We start from the raw sequence: 12,282 nt of genomic DNA, 5'->3' as shown, positions 1-12,282 counted from the left end.
CGGAGAATAATTTGATTAATATTTAAAACAATCGCAGATTTTGAAAATCTAAACATTAAATTATTAATTATCCACAAGAAAATTGAAAAAATTGAATGTTAAAATTAACTTAAAGTAATTCAGTATTCAGCTTAAGATTAACATAAAACAAGTCAATAGTATATTAACAATTTAAAAACATTACTTCAACATTACTTCATTCCAATTTAATCTATATATATAATACTTCAATTTCACGAGAGCTATTTAAAACAACAGAATTGAAAACATTTTATTAAAAAGAATCGCACGTAGTTTAAAAACTGGTAAATTCGTTATTTTTCATTTGTGTAGCGCTATTACCATTTAAGTAAAAAAATGAGATAATATTAAAAAATATTACAGTTGTGAGATAAAAATCCCCATTAAAATAAATGTCTACGATTACAAGGTCAAAACACAAATTAAAAAATGGGAATTAAAAAACAGAGATAAAAATGAAACAAAATAGCGTCATGAAAGGGAAAGAATGAAAAAGCGTGAAAAATGATTCTTATATCGTTTTTATAACAACGAACATGTTTTACTCCTCTAAAGCCCGCGCAGTTCACGCGACCGACGGGGAGAAGTGTGCTCGAAAACGTTCTCTCCAAATTGCGATCCTCTCCAAGTTCGTGAGTTATCGTTGCCACGAATCGGAAAAACGCGGTTTCGGAAAAAACACGGGGTTTAAAGTTTGGGGTTTACATAAGGTGTTGGCCGACAAGCGATATGTACGCCATTCTACATTTCCCGTAATTTTCAGGAATTTCCCCCGTGTATTTACCTACATTCTTACGTGAGGAAGAGCTGAACTTTCAGAAATTTAGACTCGTATCTCCATAATAACGAAGATGTTAAAAAATTTGTGATTTAAATTTTAATGGAGAATTTCAAATCACGTTACAGAGAAAAGTTAACGTTGGTTTCATTCATGCTTTTACTATCGCAAACGTTCCGCAAAATTTGTCAAGAAATTCACGAGGGAAAGTACGTGACTTACACTACAATTTAAATATCATTCTGACAATATAAACCACAAAAACTCAATAATCTCGGGAAATTTAGCTCAAATTAAATTTATTTTAAAAACCTGTGACGCATTTTCATCCATTCTCTCTCTCTCTCTCTCGAGTTTTAATCCATGAAAAGTAAAACACGCCAATAACGTGCGCGCGGTTTGTTAAGAGGTGACAAAAACGCTGCGCGAACGGGGTGGTTTTCGCACAGCGGATGCTAGCTGGTAGCTGCGGCAGGGTCGACAGTGGCATTTACAAATAGAGTCGGTCGCCACGCAGAAAAACATCTCCCCGATGGTTTTGCCCTATTCCGTACGGTACGTTTAAGCGCACGTCGCGCCCGACACGAGGAAGGACACTCGCGGGAGACATCGATCCTCAAGAAGAACGCAATGAGAAATTAGCATTACCTCAGTGGTGCGCTTTTTGCACTTGTCGCTGGCGGCGAATATGTTCAGCTGTGCGGATCCAGCCGGCAACGGGCACTGATCTATGTCTACTCGGCGGAGGTCTATGTCGATACCGCTGGTACCCCTGCGGAACGATAAATCAAACGTTTTGTGATTAAACTCTAGAGGCTCCGCGTACATAAGATAGGCTTACACATTAAATTTAAGCGACCGACTTGCGTCGGTTACTTCGCAGAGGTGCAATCTCGCGGAGGCGAGAACGTCGACGGTGCTCTTATCGGAATTAGATTAGTAGTAGAAACTAACGTCTGTTTTTACGCAATTCAAGTAGTAGCTAACATCTGTTCCTAACTAACAAACTTGTATAATCGCGTTTCACCACGTCTTTAGGAATTCAGTTTTAAGGATGTATGTGCCACATCTCAAAGCGGTTAAATTATCAAAATAATAAAAAACAATCACAACATCACAAATTGTTCTATTATTCCTACGTCTGAGTGTTTGACCACAAATCTCTAATTGGTTTATTTAATTTTTCTGCTAGATCTTAATTTTTATGTGAAATCGTTTTGTGTAATACTTATTTGTAAATTTGACAAACAAGTACAGCATTACGAATTAAATTAAATTTTTCATATACGCTAATAAAATTATAATTAATATTTGTGCAAGAGTTCATTTGAATCTACTTACTCGTTTAATTAAAAGTTATTTACCTACAACTGCAAAATATGATCATTTGGCGACATAAAGCCATTATGAGCCATATTATTTGTTATTTCGTTGTTTGAAGTTTCAGAGCGTAATTGTGATAAAAATTGATTGATATTAGATAATATTGGCTTTTTAGCTGCTTTTTTGACAGATACTTTTAGCCGATATTGTATAGTTAAAACATCCTTAACGGTCGCTGTACGTTATTTACATTTATAAAGCACCACAATTTGAAAAGGGGTAGGAAAATTCCAGAATATAAATATAGAAAAATTTGTATTATACAAGAAAGGCAGATTTAAAAATCTGATTTAAATTCATATTTAAAAGTGACGTTATTAAAAAAGTGATATTAAAATCCTGTTTCGCGATTTTGCAATTTTTTTCTCAGGTCTTCACTATGATATGCTCCATTCTCGTTTTATATTAATATTTAACATCAAATCAAATTCTCTTGCTTCGTGTCTTCTGATACATAATTCAACAGTGCGCGTGTTGCAGCCGATTATGCGTGCAATATATCTTCCGCTGATTCTCAGCTTATGTAACCCGATAATCTTTCCTCCGACATAAAAAGCAATATAATTACTTTGTACGAGAGACAGATATACAATATCAGCAGACTATTTCGTAAAATTCAATGAACTTATAATCCGTATCGATTTTTTTCAAGAATTTTTTTTTATATTTCGCACAAATATTCTAATTAAAATTTTCGTGAAACTTGATCGCAGTGAAAGATATTGCTGTTCCTTCAAAATTACGAAACTCAATGCAAAATCGTTTCTCAATTATCTAGGTATAAAATTAATTTCTCGTTATTGAACTCGCCGTAATTATTTTTAACCCTCTCGCCACTGAATAATGGTGCCACCCAGGTTTGGGACACCCTGTATAACGAATCCGTTTGACTCCCCTCTTTCGATAGTTGGCCGGTATCGATTCTTGATTTGCAAGAATTACGATGCGTTCGCAGTTGCGCTGATAACAAATTTCCTTTAAACGGATATTGCAATTCTTCAGAGCGACATAGCCCCGTTCTTTTCCGTCCGAATTTACCATGATTTCTGCGTGCGGTGGTCCGTGAAATTTTGCATTTTTGAATTTAAACGTGAGAACGGGAAAGCAATGTTATTTCCGACGTGCGATTGCGAACGAATTTTCGTTACTGGCGAACATATCGCTTGGGTATTTTGTGAATGGTGATTTCACTTAGTCCAGTGAAGTGGAAACGTTTCAGCTACATGGCAAAAGCGCTTTAATTCACTCGGACAGTGGACGCTAAATAAATTTAATTTCTTAGTTAGCATAAACATGAAACTTTTAGCATGAAGCTCCGTTTTTTTTATATGATCTGAAAGTATTAAACAATAATAAATGACAATAAAAGTATTAAAATAGATAATTATCTTTGGCCCGATCAATTTAAGTTAAGAAATATAATCAAGGCGTAGCTTCTTTTATACAAGGAATATACAAGAAATCGAAACAATCTCATCAATCAGAAATGTTAAACACAATATTACGTTTTGAAGAACAAGAATCTAGTTTTACGGGAAATGGATTTCTTGCGAACATTATTTCATTGTTCTTTGTTGTAGACTGTACGACAACAATTTTATACTGGCAATGACTGGTTTTATATTCTGCCGCAGAGGAAATATTTTGCGCAAGAAATTTTTTGAAAAATATCTCGGAACTGTAGATAGAACAACGGCAATACGAAAATGGTAATAATATACCACCGCATACCATCGTTATCGTGAAATTGCAAGAATTTTCGTCCGAACTACGGCGGGACTGAATCGTAAAGGATAATATTTCCAATTTCCATGTTGAAGGCCAACAATAATTAATATCTCTGCATTGTTTCGTAGAAAATGAGAAAGGAGGAGAGAGATTCTCGCTCTGTTGACACAGAGACTTCAAATGGCCGTTCTCAGAATAGAACTGAAAGCTTTTCCGAACAGTTACATCAATTTGCATAACTGAGTTCCGTTCGTATTTTATTTAGATTAACTCTTCGTCTCATATGACAGCACATTTACAACATATCTAAATTTGTTATTAAAATAAATTGAATATTGATTTAATATCGCCTTCTGTTCCGTGTGCTGCGACACATGTTACTTTTGTGAAAACTTGTTGCAATCAAACTGGTAATTTTATATTTATAGATTGAGCTTTTTATAGCGAATACATGTTAACAAGATGATACTGTGTTCTTTTAAGCTTTCTTCTTATCCAGTGTAAGCAAAAATTTGATTTTATTTATATAGGAAGATAGTTAATTGGATTATGTCCTATATGCGCAAAAACCAACTAACAATGTTGCGGTTGTTGGTTGGATTCTTCCTACAGCATTTAATCCAATTATTATACCGGCAACGTCAATCAATATAAATATTTGAAAACTGTGAGAAGCACAAACAAGTGTCTCCCATGTGCAATGAAATAAAATCAGATTAAATCAAAATCAAATTAAGTAAAATATCATACGAAAATGCAACGGAAAATGGAATTACATGCTAGAACAGGCTGTATTCGATACAATCTCTTTGTTTATGTACTTAATGCAATGTTATATATAATTAATATATTATCTATATCTTTATTAAAAATCTATAAGTTAAAACGGATCTTATTTTAATAAAAAGAGATTTAATATTATTATTGTGATGTAGCATATCTAAGAGTTTTACAAAATAGCAACAATTATAACAATTTATAATATTACAATAGATAATATTATTATATGAGAAATTAAGCTCAAGTCGATAAACTAAGCTGAAAGAAAATACGATTGTTTTTGGGGCACTCCGTATATACGGGCATATTTAAACTATAAGAATTTTCGTTGAACTATAATAAGATTCTATAAGGGGTATGATATCTGCATACTTCATCGCCAGGAAGGTGAGGAATGCTGGAAATATCTCGGCCCCGTGTTCATCAAATTGGTCGTATCGATTATCGATTGCAGCTGCGAAAGGCCTGGGTTTCAAGGTTTCAACAGGAGTTCCGAATTATCATCGCTTTCACGAAAGCACGACTTCACCTTCCATTAACTTAAGTAGAGTCGGAGTCTTGTTATTGTTCGATTAAGTGCACGTAAATACTCTTGCAATCTATAATAGCCGATGTAATGACATAACTTACATTAAATTTTTTATATTTCAAATATATATATGTAAATAAATAATTAATCACATTGAAAATAATATAATAATATATAAGTACAATTTTAATAAAGTAGATATTTGGCATGTCGTTTCTCTCTCTATAAGAAACAATAGCTATATGTTTTATAAACGTCGAATACCATAGTAATATTGTATATAAAATCTTAATTAAGGTATGATTCTTTGAAACTAAATTTAAAACACAAAATAAGGATCGTACTCATAAGGCTTTTACAGGCTTACAGGATGAACTAGATGGTATTAAATTTTATAGAGAAAAAAAACAGTATTATTCTCGGTTCGATATACTTAAATTTCTATATCCTATGTATATAGGTATCTGCTCGATAATCGCATTACAGCAACATTTTAAGCACGTAGTAAAAGAAATGTTGTTGGGATGTCGTGCGTGTAATTTAATGTATATGAGAAAATGAAATTAACTAAAAGCGGCAACGTTTTAAATTTTACTATCAAAATAAACAATTTTAATCTTGAAAAATATTCACAGACGTCACATTTTACTAAAAATGCTTCTTAAATATCTTTATTTATATTTATATTAATTTGTTTAATATAAATTAATTAATGTAAATTTATTTAGGAAGACATCTAAACTTGAATACATTACAGTACTGAGATTAACTCTATTTTACATACTTTTCTTTACCTTTGATATACACACTCGGATCCCTGGGACTCCATTCATATTTGTAACTTCCGTGAAAATGGATATATTTCAATTAATTTTTTTTTTTTCAATCGATGGAGAATTGATTAAGGAATAAATCCGTGCTGTATAAATGTCGATAGAATTAAAGTGCTTCGAGATATATAAGTTTAAAGAAAAAGAAAAGTTCAGAATCGCGAAAAAAATATCACTTTAGTAAATTGCACTAACTGGGATTTCTGGGACTAACCAGGGTTAATTTTATTATCAGAAAATTTTCATTTTTTTTCTACATTAACATTTTTTAAATATTTTTTTAAATAAAAAATATAAGAAAAAATTTATAGATATATCTTTATAAGAAAAAATTGGCTGTAAATTCTGAAGGAAAATAATTTTTCTCTTTATCCCATGATTTTACGTATAAATCTCGCGTACGAATTATGTACTAAATTGACCTTAATTGATTTTATCTGCTCCCGCTATATTCTCGTGTTGTGTTTATTTATTTACTCGTCATCATGCAAGTGGCGAAGCGCACATGTGCAATGTGTTTCATTATTCCCGAGTTGTTCTATAAGAATGTCGGGACGTGACGTGTATAATTATCGGCACGTAATTCCGGCGCAAGTTAGGTCGGAGATAATAAGGTAACCGGTTAAACGTATAAATTAGGTGCGCATGTGCCTCGGAGGTTTTAGCAAACTCGATGCCGTGGTAGCGCGGTGACCCGTGCCGAAAGCCCGAGCCCAGACCGGTTACCGTATTACAAATTAGATCCGCTAACTCTTCTCTAGCAGATAATTCGTTTAACCGTCCGGGCGCGAAATAGAGCGGGAAGCGGAAATGGCCTTGGTTAAGTGGATTTTTCAATCAGACATAGAATTGATATAATTACCAGTAATTATAACGCTATCGCGCCCGATCCGCAGAGTTAAAGATCCGGGTAAACTTGAGGAACAGAGAACCTTGGCTTTCATGAAGCGTGGGATACAAGGTGTTCGCGACCGATTGCATTTCCTTCCAGTTTGCTGATCCTTCGACAAACTTGGCCAATCTTTCCTCTAAGGAAACTCGATGGATTACTCACTCGCGTGTAGTCATCTACTGAAGTGTAAGTGTCCCTTATATCTTCCTCTTCAGCTATTCCGAGTAAACTTTATCCGAATGTAGATTCAATTTCAAATTTTTCAGAAATCCAAAGTCCGGACTTGGACCTTCGAGAAATTATTACCGTTGTCACGTCAGCCAAAAAGATTGGCAAATTGAACCGTTAAAAAGTGTTTGGTTGTGATAGCTGTGTACACTTAATATATCACTGTACCATAATCCTACTTTGCTTGGATGGTAATTTGCTTAAGTACTAATTTTCTTGGTCCTAACATGCTTGGAGGCTAACTTCCTTGAATTCCAAATTCCTGGTACCCAGATTTCAAGGGGTTCTATTATATAAAGCTTGGCTTTGATCCTAGTTTGCTCGCATATAGTCATTGGCCTACATAACAGTTTGCTTAAATCCCACCTTCTCCTTTTTCTTTATTAAGTTTATTTTTTATTTACGTTTTTTACTAGCTGTCAGATTTCTTTTTACTTTAATAGTATTAGTTTAATAATATATTACTTTAATAGATATATGTATAAAATATCTATATAAACTTGAAGAAATAAAAGAAATTAGATGTGTAGCAATCTTAAAATTTGGATAAGTAAAACATTTTAATAATGAAAAAAATATATGTATAATCGAGCACAATTAGAAGATTATTGCCGATGAAAAATATGAAAGAAAATTATAGATATTAAAATATAACTGCAAAATTAATTAAATTCATATCAAAGAATTGAGTTGAATTTAAAGTACAAAATATTTCGAAAATTAATTTAATTAATAAAAAGAAAAAAATGCATGTAAAATAAAAAAATAAAATTAGATCTATGCAAGCAATGAATAAATTAAACATTCAAGCAAATTAATTCCTTTGAAATTAATTATAATAAATCAGCAAATTCAAAATTAATGAAACTCGATCAATCGAAAATAATAAATGAACAAAGAAAATAGAATAGACACTATAAAAAAACAAAATAAAATCCAAGATGAAACGAATAAATAAACTAAAAATAAACTAGAGGAAAACAGAATATTAAAGATTTGATAACTGTTTTAAATTTTAATTAACACTTTACGCTTTAATTGCGAGTCTCATTCAAAATTATTAAGAAATTCAGTTTCTGCTCTGTCTCACTGAAGAATATGTCATATCTGTGAAATGGAGATTCTCCAGCTTGCACTTGATGTGAAATAAGCGATGCACGAACGCGTAGATAGCCGAGAGAAAGAGAAGGAGGAGGAGGTGGTAGAGAAATTCCCAATGGGAAGGAATGACGCGGCTGTCGCGGTGCCGAATGTTATCATCCTCGCGTCTTCGTCATCGTCGCTGTCTCTTTGATTCTATACGTAACTCATCAGAGAATCGCTTTCGCGAGACATGACGCATAATATGCATTACAAGGGCGCATTAAAGTGCATAAGTTCTATTTGTATCTGTTATTAGTTACATATATAGGCGATGGTTAATTATGTTATTCGCATTTTCGGGGATGGAATGAAATATTAGTTGCAAAGTGCACAACGTTTGTAGAATTTCCATAGAATTTAGCATATTAAGTAATAAATTCGCAATCACATATTCAATTTTTCTATTATAAAAAAATCTCTAGAATGTCACTATAATTTTTTTCATACTATTTTAATGTTATATACTTTGATAATTACGTTGAATGTGTTTTAAGATGAAGTTCACTTAAAATTAATTAAAGGAAACGCATATTTACTCTTTGTTTTATTTTATTTCTCGTATGCGTCATTTTTACTTGTTACTTACGTCTGTAATTTAATACTTTCACTAATTAGCCGAAATTTTTTTATTTTATTTATTTAATAATTTCATAACTGCTGCGCTATTATAGTAATTATCATTTTTCTCGATTTGTGCTTCAATATACTAGCGGTTAGAAGGACATGCGGTTTTAGCACACCTTGTATGGCTTTTACGATGAAATTTTCAGCCAAGCTATAGAGAAAGAGAGAGAGAGAGAGACGGACAGACAGAAAAAGAGAGAGAGAGAAAGAGAGAGAAAGAGAGATACGTCGAGCTTGTGAAGGTAAAATTCTGTTAAAACTAACTAAGCGAAGGCGGTCGTGAAAACAATTTTACTTGCAACGAAGTAAGCGTCGTAGTCTCCACAAAGCGTTACATTCTCTATAGTATTCCCGTTGTCGCGAAAACGACTGCTGCTAGGCACGCATAAGATTGCTAAACAAAAGGGATTTGAAAATTTCCTGACTTTTCATAGTTGCTCTTAAATCCTACTTTTTCGCGCTCTTCAAGTTTTTTCAAAGTTTCTAAAGATTATTACTCCAACGAAGCATGCATAAGAATAAGACTTGTGTAATATTTTGCTTTGCAAGAATGACATGACAGAAAATATTCAGGTATTTCCGGAATACATAAGATGTCGAGATACCAAGTTGCAGTTCTCGACGAGATAATCTCATTGCGTCAAGTCATGTCCATGTCTTATTTAATTCTCTGGCGCCGAGCTGCGAGATAAATGAAGTTCCAAAGCTATCGTTATTTTTATCTTTTGTCTTATAAATGTTTCACTAAATAGTCAAAATGGTCAGAATAAGACAATAAAAATTTGAAATTATATTTGTCCATGTGCTTTGGTAGCAAGCGTGGGAATTACCAACAGCTTCAAGAACTCGTGAAAACTTTATTTCAGTACTTTTAAGATTTGACCTCACTACACTGAGAAACCTATTTGACTGAATCAAATAAAATTTTTTGTAAGATAAAAATTCTTAGTATTGTTTAAAATTTTTTGAACAATTTTATTGATTGATTTTATATGTTTGTATTAACAACAAATATATATATTGTTAGAAACAAATAAAATGTTACAATAATCAAATTTTGTTGGTTGTAAGGATTTGTTTGTATTAAATGAAATTTCGTAGTAGCGATGACAAAGTATTCATCTCATTATATTTCGAATAATTATATTTATTTAAACATGCAATACGAGTTACCGCTATAATAATAGACGCGCGACTAAGCATTCTCTCGTAAGAATACGATGCGACACATTATAAATAATGCAATTGCGTAAGACTCGATAGTGTCGAATAGACACTTTCTCGCTCATGTCAATGCAAAGCTCTTTAGGGGCCTCGATTATAGGATTTCTGCAGTTGACTCAGCCAGTGTTAACGTTTCCCTATTCCGGATTCAAAGTTACATTCTAATCAACTTTGTTCGATGTAAAATTAATAAGAAAATTTAATAATATTACCGTACAAGTTCAATAGTGAATAACATTTAAATAAAATGTCAACCAAAAATTTAATTCCACACAATTAACAACAATGTTATTTATTGATATTTGAACTAAATTTTTATATCAATATTACAAAATTTTCCGCTTAACATATTTTGTTAGGATTTATTTGCCCAAACAAGAAATTCAGATTCAATCAAATTTTATTTTATTTAACATAATGGATTTCTCAGTGCATATTTTGATTTATCGCACTTTCAATATGCGCTCATTACAGAACGTAGACTTTAATCAAACTTATATATTCGGGAGTTTAATATACACAGAGAAAAAAAAACACCTGAAAGCTTCACTGTTTCAGCAAATCATCGTAATATATGGAGTCAGTTTTCTATGTTGAAGTAACAAAGTTGACAGCTAAATAACACTAGCGATTTGTTAAACTATCAAATCTTTTTAGTTATAGACGTTGAACTCGCGCAGTAAGCTATAGCTTTGTTGTACCATTCGATCTTTTTTTTTCCATATGATAATTTACAGTAATATTATAATCTTTTTGTTTATTTATTATTTTTGACTAATCATGTTTTATCGTTTTTTAACATTTTGATTTATTTAATTCCAAAGAAATTAATTCAATATTCAGTTTGTTCGTCATTTTGCATCTAAAGCCAACTTTACACTGAAAAAAAAAGATTGGTTGCTGCAACAATTTAGATAGTAAAATATGGCATAGCAGTTTTATATGGCTACAGCAATCAGTTTTTTGGTTGTAAGTAAACTTTAGTTGCGTTAGCCTATCGAATACTGACCTATCATATACTGACATTGCGAATAGGCTAACACAACTAAAAATTTGCTGCTACAACCAAAAACTTGTTGCTGCAGCCATATAAAAATGCTATGCCATATTTTACTAAATTGTTGCAGTAACCAATCTTTTTTTTTCAGTGTACTTTTATTTCACATACAGCTCTTTTTCTTACTTTCGAAATTTGATCTCGCTGTATTGCAACATTTGATTCGTCTCACTTTCAATAATCATTTATTTGAAAACATATAAGGATTAATCAAAATTATATATTCAGAAGTTCAATTTATATTACAATCAACAATAATAATCCGTAATTTTTTTATTCATTTATTATTTTTAATTAATCAAATTTTATTTATATTTTTGAACTTTCTAATTAATTTGGAAAAAATTAATCTATTCAAATATTTAATTTATTGCAATTAACAATAATACCGTAATCTTTTTATTCATTTATTATTTTTAATTAATCAAATTTTATTTATATTTTTGAACTTTCTAATTAATTTGAAAAAAATTAATCTATTCAAATATTTAATTTATTCATTATTTGCATGAATCTAAAGCAAACTTTACTTTCATTTTATACGCAATTTTCTTTTTTACATTCTTTTACATTCTTTCGAAATTTGACCTCGCTGTATTGCAAAATTTGATTAATCCCACTTTCAATAAGCACTCATTTCAAGACATAGAGTAATCAAAATTAAATATTTGGAAATTTATACTGTAATCTACAATAATACTGTTTGAACACTTAATGGAGGCGAGCGCGTCATTCACGGTTTAAGGGCAAACAAATGAACACATATTCTATATACCCATGAATATAATATTACCTTTGTTCTACTTCTACACTCTGAAATCACATTGGTTGTTTTCACTCCAAGATATTGATCTAGACTAGAGAGAAGATATGTCGACTTCTATTTGCGCGTCGGCAACGCCGACATTTCCTCAGGAATTTTGCCCCGTTTTAGTAGCCTAATTGTAGCCCATTGTGACCGTGTTCCATTCTTCGTTGTCGCACTCTCAACCAGATGGAATTTACTTTTCGACGGTAGCAAGAAATGCGTTTTCTATTAGTAATTCGGTTAAAGTCTCTGCAAAG

The 12,282-nt window shown here is 31.9% G+C and overlaps 1 protein-coding gene across 8 annotated transcripts in view; it reads right to left on the bottom strand.

The window, feature by feature from the left end:
• Positions 1–12,282, bottom strand: part of LOC105153594 (uncharacterized) — a 97,622-nt gene that overhangs the window by 24,412 nt on the left and 60,928 nt on the right. For all 8 annotated transcript variants that reach the window (XM_087406108.1, XM_087406107.1, XM_087406106.1 and 5 more), the window contains one exon: positions 1,448–1,571. In XM_087406108.1, the coding sequence (XP_087262234.1) occupies positions 1,448–1,571 (124 nt within the window). The remainder of the gene's footprint in view (positions 1–1,447; positions 1,572–12,282) is intronic.

This window comes from Acromyrmex echinatior, chromosome 5 (assembly GCF_024713525.1).
Source record: "Acromyrmex echinatior isolate Ae372 chromosome 5, ASM2471352v2, whole genome shotgun sequence".
Taxonomy (NCBI): Eukaryota; Metazoa; Arthropoda; class Insecta; order Hymenoptera; family Formicidae; genus Acromyrmex; species Acromyrmex echinatior.
The sequence above is the reverse complement of the archived record's forward strand: the minus strand, read 5'-3'. Positions and strand labels throughout refer to the sequence as shown.